The 8,427-nt window shown below is 65.9% G+C and overlaps 1 protein-coding gene across 1 annotated transcript; it reads right to left on the minus strand.

Moving 5' to 3' along the window:
• Positions 1-443: 443 nt before the first annotated feature.
• On the minus strand, positions 444-3,105 carry MAFA (MAF bZIP transcription factor A). Its single transcript, XM_004265266.3, has one exon. The coding sequence runs from the start codon at positions 2,726-2,728 to the stop codon at positions 1,721-1,723; it is 1,008 nt and encodes a 335-aa protein (XP_004265314.2). The 5' UTR covers positions 2,729-3,105; the 3' UTR covers positions 444-1,720.
• Between the last annotated feature and the right edge of the window lie 5,322 nt (positions 3,106-8,427).

Raw genomic sequence — 8,427 nt, forward strand, 5'->3', positions numbered from 1 at the left:
GGCGGCCCCAGCTCTCAGCGTGAAGTTCCCAGAGGTGCCGCCCTCCCTGGTGCCCTTGCAGTCCAGGCCTCGGCCCTTCAGGTGGGAGACCGCAGGCTCAGAAGAGCTGAGGACGGCGCTTGCCACCAGGACGCATCGGCGCTGTGTGTGGGGTCACCCCCAAGGACGGCCTCACGCACCGGGCCGCATCCTGCCTTAGTGGGGCCGGGGCCGCCCTGTGCGGCCCTCCTCCCAGTGGGGCAGCCCAGGGGCGGCAGGGCAGGTGCCTGCGGGTCGGGCCCTGACAGCAGCCTTTTTTAACAACTCGGGTCAGTCTCTCCCTGTCGGCCCAGGCGGGTCACCCAGAGCTAAGGCAGGGCCCAGTTCAGGGACCTCCTTTTCTTTCTATTCAGGAAGAAATATGGCAAAAACGAAAGCCACAGAAAAACCAGCCAGGCTCCAGGGATTTTTGGATCTAAACCGATTTATTTTGTGTGTGTTTTTCTCTTTCTTCAGTTTCGTAGCAAAAGGAAAAAGAACCCAACGAATACAACAACACAACGAAACTTGCAACGAATTGGAGTCTCCTGCGCCCAGCAGAAGCAGGCGCTGGAGGAGGGCAGGATGGGCTGCGGTCCGGGGCCGGGGGCCTGCAGGGGCCGGAGCACCGGCCTCCCCACCCCCTCTTCCGGCTACTCCAAAAAGTGATCAGCTCTTAAAAGAAGAATCCACAAAAAACGAAACACATTTTAAATTAAAATAAAAACACTTTCTCCACCCGCCCCCATGCCAGGAGATTCAGGCGAAACCTCCTCTTTAAAAAAATTGTTTTTCTGCTAGAAATACTGTGCATTACTTTTTTTCTTTCACTTCTCTTGAGGGTTAAAATAAGATATATTTTCGCGGGAGTCATAAATACGATCTGGTGCATAGAGAAATAGCAGCTCGGGAGTCTGGGCCAGCTCCCACCCCCCTCCCCCCGTGGAGTACAGTAGGGCAGCAGGACTGAACACAGCATGGATAATGCTCCTCGGCTTCAATCTCTAGGGGACGCCAGTGGCAGGGTGGGGGGCAGGCAGGCAGGAGGGCAGGCAGGGGCCAGGCCCCTCCGAGCGAGCGACACATGCTGGGACACACGACGTCCGAGGGCAACCCCGGCCGGGAAGCAGGGAGCTTCCTCTAAGGGTTTCTTTTCTAATCACCGAACAAAATAAATATAAATACTTCGAAAATAAGACCGCTTTAAAAAGGAGTAGAAAAGGGCAGGGTAGGGAGGCCAAAAGGAAGTAAACGAAGGAGCGCGAAGGAGCGCGGGGCGGCGGCGGAGGCCCTCGCGGCGGTCCGGGTGAGGTCGGGCGCAGAACCGCATCTCACGTATGTACAAGCGGACGCCAGGAAGGACTTCGACCCGGCCCAACTCTCCCGGGAAACGCCGCGCTCCGAGCAGAGGAGTCGTGGCAGCGTCAGGACGGTCACCCGGTAAGGTGCGCGGGCCGGGAGCGAGGAGGCCGCGCCGCGGGAAGGGGCTTCCAGTCTGGAGCCTGCAGACGTCGCAGCGGGTCTCGCGGGGCCGGCCCGGCCGAAAGGCGGCGGCGTTAACGCGGGCGCGCGCGCGCGCGCGCGCGGCGGGCGCCTCGGCCCGGCCATGCGTCCTCGCCCTGGGCCGCGGAGTCCGAGCCGAGGCCCCGGGCCGCCCGCGCGAGCCTCGTCTCGGCGGCGGCGCGGGCTCGGGGTCCGGTGCTCACAGGAAGAAGTCGGAAGCGCCCTTGGCCCCGACTCCCGGCGAGGACTCCCGCGGGAAGCCGGCTCCGCCCGCGCCCCCGGGGCCGCCCCGGCCGGCCAGCTTCTCGTATTTCTCCTTGTACAGGTCCCGCTCCTCGGCCAGGCGCCCCACCTCCAGCTTCAGCTGCTCCACCTGGCTCTGGAGCTGGCACTTCTCGCTCTCCAGAATGTGCCGCTGCTGCACCCGCTTGAAGCGGCATGACTGAGCGTAGCCGCGGTTCTTGAGCGTGCGCCGCTTCTGCTTCAGCCGGATGACCTCCTCCTTACTGAAGCCGCGGAGCTGCCTGTTTAGCTCGCGCACGGACATGGACACCAGCTGGTCGTCGGAGAAGCGCTCCTCCAGGCGCACGTGGTGGCCCGTGCCGCCGCCGCCATGGCCCGCGCCGCCGTGGTGGTGGTGATGGTGGTGGGCGGCGTGGTGCGTGCCGTGGTGGTGGCCGGCGCCCATGTCGTCCGCGCCGCCGCCGCCGCCCGCATAGCCCTGGCCCCGGAAGGCCTCGTAGGCCGCGGCGGCCTCTGGGTGGTGGTGCGCACCGTGGTGCCCGGTGTGGTGGCCGCTGCCGATGAGCGCCTCCACCGCGTCCTCAGGCGTCAAGTTGAGCGCCTCGGGGTTCAGGTGGTGCTGGTAGCCGCTCATCCAGTACAGATCCTCCAGCGCCGGCTTCCCCGAGGCGCCCCCGACGGCGCCGGGGCCCCCGCTTGCCGGCCCCGGGGCAGCCCCGGCCTGCGCCGCGCCGCCGCCGGTGCCCGGGCTGGGCGCGCAGAAGCTGGGCGAGGAGGGCACGGAGGAGCAGGGCGTGCTGAGCGGCGTCGAGGATAGCGAGCCGGGCGGCAGACGGTGGCAGAAGCGCTCGGCCTCGGGCGGCTCCTTCTTCACCTCGAACTTCATCAGGTCGAAGTCATTGACGTACTCGATGGCCAGCGGGCTGCTGGGCAGCTCAGCGCCCATCGCCAGCTCCGCAGCCATCGCCCGGGGGGGCCCGCCGCCTCGCCCGGCTGAGCCCCAACAGGAGGCCGGGGGGGGGAGCCACGGGCCTCTCCCCCCCCTTCGCTCCCCACTGGCGGCGGGTCCCTGCGGGGGCGGCGGCGAGAGGCGCGGGCTCCTAGCTGAAGCTCGCGGGGAAAAGTTTCACGCAGCCAACTCAGGGGTGGCCACCGGGGACGCCGCCGGGCAGCCCTGGGTCGCTCCCCGGCGGGTGTAGGCCGGCCGCGGTCCCCTGTTCCCGAGCCGGCGGCCGGGCGGTGGCCCGGCGGGTGGCGGTGCGGCCACCGCCTCCGGCTGCTCGGGTTCCCCTCGCTCCGCCCGCGTACAGCCCGGCCCCGCCTCCACCGCCGAGCGCCGAGCTGTGCGCTTCCCCCTTATAGTGCCGGGCGCCTGGGCCCGCCTTTATGGGAGGGGTACGCGCCTCCGGGCCAATCGGAGCCCCAGACCCGTCGCTCTCATTTGCCTATCCCCATGGCAACCCGGAGCCCAGCTGTCAATCTCCTGCGGGGAACAGCTGTGGGAAGGGGTGGTGACCCGCCGCCAGGGAGAGGAGGGGCAGGGCCCTCTGGTGGCCGCCTCGGGGGACTGCACGGGCAGAGGGCGCGGGGCGCGCGGGGGGCGCGGGACCGGGCCCGAGGCCTCCGAGGCCTCGCGTCCGCGACGGGACGGCCACAGAGGCTCGGGGAGCAGGGGGTGCTCCTCGGTGCCTCCTTCCCCTGCAGTCCAGCTGGCCGTGACCCAGCAGCCTCTTCCCAGGTTTCTTTCCGGCCGGCCGGGAGCCCGCGTCCAGCCCCGCTAGCGTGGTGGCGCCGGGACATTCCGGTCTCCCGACACAGGTGACACTGCGCGGCCTGGCCGGGCGCTGCGCGGGAGCGCCGGTTATTTTTAGCTCCGCGGTTCAGGCGGGTTCAGGAATTTAGTCAACAACGTTGCTGGCACCTCCGTGCGGCGGGATCCACCGCGGGACGTCCGACTCCGAGGGTGTGCGGGGAGGGAGTCGCGCGCAGGCCGGCGAAGTGGGGGCGCCAGGGACCCTAGTACCGGGGCCTGAGCCGCGGGACGGGTGAGGCCTGGGGCTCAGAGGGCCGCCAGGCCCGCACCGCATTAGGCGTCCGGGCTCCAGCTGCCCACCTGCCCGGGTCTGGCCTCTTGGCAGGGTTGTGGCGCAGAGCTGGGCGGGGGCGGGGATTGGGGCTGCGGAGGTGGGGAGCCTCCAGTGCGAGGAGAAACCGGGAGGGCTGGGCTCAGGGAGCGGAGGTGCGCCTACTGCCCAGGGCGTGGTGACTAGGTAAAGAACTGTGGAGCAGTGGGTGCGCCCAGAGCAGGGGGCGGTCCCTGCCACGGCCCTCCAGGGTCAGCTGAGATGGGAGGGCATGACCCAGAGAGGCCCCCAATCCTCTATACTATTATGTGACTTTTATAATTTAAAAACTCAGTCTTAAATGCAACCATCTATGCGCATAGAAGCAAAAGTCTGGAGGGACTGTGGGCAAGACGTCACCAGGGGCAGCCTAGCCACGTGCTGGGGGCGCTTATCCCCCAGGGTTTTTACCTTGTTCCTGGCATGAATATCTAATATTTTATAATAAGAAAAGTGTCATACAATGGGGAGTGAAACCGCACCTCTTAAGATGTCATGGGGGTGACCCGGCCCCATCTGCACAGTGGGCACCTCTTGCCCCTTCCTCCTTTCCCCCACGTCCCTCTGGGTGGGGCTGGGCTGTGAGGCAGGGCCATGCGGAGAACAAGGACCCGTCCCACAGGGATGGCCCAGCAAGTGGCAGAACACAGGCCCCAGGCGGGGGGTCTGGGCTCTAGGCCAGATGCGTTGCCAGGTTTGGGGCTCCCTTAAAGCCCTCGGCGTTCAGGGGAGGCCACAGCTCAGAGGGGTGATGGCGAGCTGGCGGTACGTCTGCCTGTCCGAGGGGGAGAGCGCGTCTGCATTGGGCTGCTGTGTCTGGACACCTGGCCTCTGCCCCTCACACTGTGGCTCCAGCCAGGCCGCTGGACCAGCCACGGGTTTGGTCCCAAGCTCAGAAGGGTGCTGGGGTGGAGCCAGGCTTGTGCACATGGGGACCCTCCTCACAGCTCCTGGCCTCAGGCCGAGGGGCACTGACCTACAGCCGTGCCTGGGCTCTGTGGCACCCCCAGTCCCGCCCAGTCGTCTTGTCTTGTCCTGAGACACGCAGTAAGGCCCATCCCAAGCCCACCCTGAACCTCCTCGAGTCCTCTGCTCAGCCACACCAAGTCAGGGACAGTTCCCGCCACATCCAGCCCCAAAACGTGATGCTCGAGGATGCTGGGCCCCGCCCGAGCCCAGAGCCAGCCAGCCCCTCACTCAGTCACACACACAGGTCGTTCATTCACGCCCTCCACTGGGGGAGGGGACCCAGTGCAAGGCCTGCTGCAGAGACAGCATTCAGAACTGGGGAGAGGCACGGGGGCCTTCGGGGCAGCCTGGGACCAAGTAGGGTACCCATGTCCCTGACGGGCTTAGGCACCCGGTAAGCTCCCTGGTCCCGGACTTTGCCTCGGGGTCGGACTGGCTTCCTAGAAGGTCTGGGCCAGCAGGCCTGGCCTCAGCTCCTGGCGGTCCCCAAGCCTGGGGAGCCCTCAGTCTGCTCCCTGACTCTGCACGGTCTCAGCTGAGCTTTTGTCTCTCGTTAGTCACAGCCGGGCAGGTGGGAAAGGGGCCGAGAGTCCCCGTATGCAGGCTTTGGAGGGGCTCGCCGACCACCCAGCGCCCTGCACAGTGGGCAAGACAGGCTCTCCCAGCCCAGGGAAGGGGCCGCCCCTTCCTGACTCAGGTGGTGGGCTCCAGGCTGGCTCCTTTCTCTTCAAACTCCTCTTTGCCACTTGCTGGCCTGGGGTGGGGCAAGTTCAAGGAGGCGCTCACAGCAGAGTCTGGGGAGCAGAGGCCGCGAGGGACCAGGGTCCATCCTGTCTGCCAGGAATGGCTGGTAGAAGGCCACAGAAACAGCATACAGGTGTGCTGTGTGCCCTGGCCGTGGCTGTCTTCTCAGCTCCCTGGACGGTGGAGGCTGGGAGAGATCACGCCAATGCCATGTTGCCCAGAAAAGGATCACTTTCTTCCCATCCACCACCACCACGTCCTCTGGGGGCCTCTCACACCCACCAAACAATCAGCACCTGAACCCATGGAACTCCACAGGGTGCCCCATGGGGCTCGTCATTAAATGTGCCCCACGAGTCTTTACTGAGCACATTCTGTGCGCCAGGCTGCCTGCCCGAGGGCAGTGTCCACTGCCTTTCACCAGGGAGGTGGCCCTGGTGTGTGGGAAGCGTGATGCAGCCAATACTGTGCTCATGGGCTCTGCAGTGGACGTTTCTCTCTGACCCCGACAGCTGGGAGGACTTGAAGGCTAGAGCGACTGGACAGCTGACAGCTGGCAGATGACGGGGGCTGTAGCTGGACTGGCGCCTCCACACGGCAGCTGGCTAGTTGGGCTTCCTCGCAGCATGGTGGCTGGTTCCCAGCGGGAGTGTCCGAGAGCCTGGCGGACATGCCTGGCATTTTTGTGAGGTGCGGCAGTGCTCAGCCCACATCCCATGGGGGCACAGACACAGTCTCCTACAGGTCACGTATAGGAAAAACACTACACTGGTACAGCATCTCTGGCAAATACAGTCTACCAGCGTGGGGATGAGAGAGCAGGAAGTAAACCATAAAATAATAAGCAAATTATCTGTTTCCCACTGCTGTGCAGGAAATCACCACAAGTCCAGCATCAAACGGCATCTTTATTGTCTCAGCGCCGTTGTCAGGAGGCCCGCGGGCCAGGGTCTCAAGGTCGGGGGTGCGTGCGTGCGTGCGTGCGTGCGTGTGTCTCTCTCTCTCTGTCTAGTCTGGAGGTTCCTCTGGGGAAAGAGAGCCCCAAGTTCCCTCAGGTTGTCAGGACCATTTCTTGGAGTCTGAGGGACCAAGGCCCCGGGCTCAGGGGGCTGGAGGCCGCCCTGGCTCCCTGCACCCCATGACTGCCCCATGGTGGCCAGGCCAGCGACAACAGCCTCTGGAGGAGCCCCGCCCACCCGATGCGGAGGGGCCACCACAGCAGGTGAGAAAGGGGAGGGTCGAGGGGGCTTGGCCTGATGTTGGGGGTGGTCAGGCGCCTGTGGTGCCACCTCTGGGGACCACAGGGCCGCCCATGGGCAGTGCTGAGTCAAAGTTCCAGCTCAGCGCCCTGGGCTCTGGGCAAGCCCTGTTGCAAGGGTTAAACGCTCCATCACAAAGTGCAGCGCTGCAGGGTCCGCACGGCCCGCTACCCAGCTGCCTCACGGAATTCACAAGGTGAAGCCCCAAAACTCCCGTCCCGGAACAGCCGGCCCAGGCTCTCCAGGCTGGGGCCAGAGGTGCCGCTCGGCCTGGGGCAGGGCGCAGCTGAAGGCCTCTGCTCAGCCCCACTCCCTCCCTCCGGGGATTTCTTCCTGAGCTCAGAGCGCTGCGGGTGCTCTCCCCACCCAGGGCCTCATCAGTGCTCAGTGAGGAACAGGGTCGCATACTCTGCGGGGTGGGCGGTGCCTCCCTGGGGAAGGGCTCAGGCCGCTGGAGTGCCACACACGCCCCCTTCCAACTCCTCCCAGCCCCCAGGAGAGGCCGGGCCGTGCCCAGGCAGCACCTCCTCCGGACTCCACGTGGGAGCCACGTTCGCGGCCCCCAGGCCTCCCCAGTGCACCCCCCATCTCAGATGCCTCGCCTCCCCTGGGGCTAGGGGCCCAGGCCCATGCCACCTGCGGGTCACCTGACCTCAGGCCTCACCTAGAGGGCCTGCCCGCCACGGCTCCCTGTCCTTGGGGCCATCATCTGAGAGGCTGCACGACCTGCCTCACTAGAGCAAAGGGCAGTTCACAGGGTAGCGGGCGGGGGGGTGGACAGGCCTGAAGAGGGCAGTGGGCTCCTGACAAGGCAAGAAAGGCTCCAGGAGGCCCTGCCTGGGCTCCACAGCCCTCACGCAGTCGGGGCTGCTGCAGGGCAGTGGGGCGGCAACCCACGCCTTCAACCTCGGGGCGCCCAGCTGGCCTGCCCCTTAGCACGAGGAGTCCAGAGTGACACTGCCCCCTCCTCCTGCCTGGGAACAGAGACTCTGACCAGGCGGAGCCTGAGGCTGACAAGGTCCTCAGGGGGTCACAGGGGCTGGAGGGTCCCCAGGACACGGGCCCAGAGCAGCCGCTGGTGGGGCAACTCCTCTTCCTGGGGTGCCCAGCCCTTCCTGAGCCTTCCACGGTGGCCTGCAGCTGTCAGAGCGGCTGCTTCCGGGCGGTGGGCTGTACCGTGGGCAGTGGGGCCGGGGTATAGGTATGCACGTGGAGGAGAGAGAGCGGCTGGGGAGAGTAGCCTCCGGAGAGCAGTGGCAGTCCCAGGCAGGCGGTGGGCATCCAGCTGCCCACTGGTCTGTCGGGAGCCCCCGCCATGGACACACCTGCTCACCTCCTGTCCAGCTGGTGCCCACCTTGCAGTCTCAGGTGCGTGTACCCTCTTTTACCATGGAGGGAAGTACAGGGAGGTAGTGAGCAGGTGAGGGTCTGAGCCGGCCTCTCAGATCAGGAGGGACCAACAGCTGTGTCCCCAGTGGTCTCCTATCTGCCCAGGCGGAGGAGGGAGGATTTATCCCCCGCCCTCCCATCATCGAAAGTTTGCCCGCTGTGGTGGCGCTGACTGTGGG

This window comes from Orcinus orca, chromosome 17 (genome assembly GCF_937001465.1).
Source record: "Orcinus orca chromosome 17, mOrcOrc1.1, whole genome shotgun sequence".
In the NCBI taxonomy this organism is placed as follows: domain Eukaryota; kingdom Metazoa; phylum Chordata; class Mammalia; order Artiodactyla; family Delphinidae; genus Orcinus; species Orcinus orca.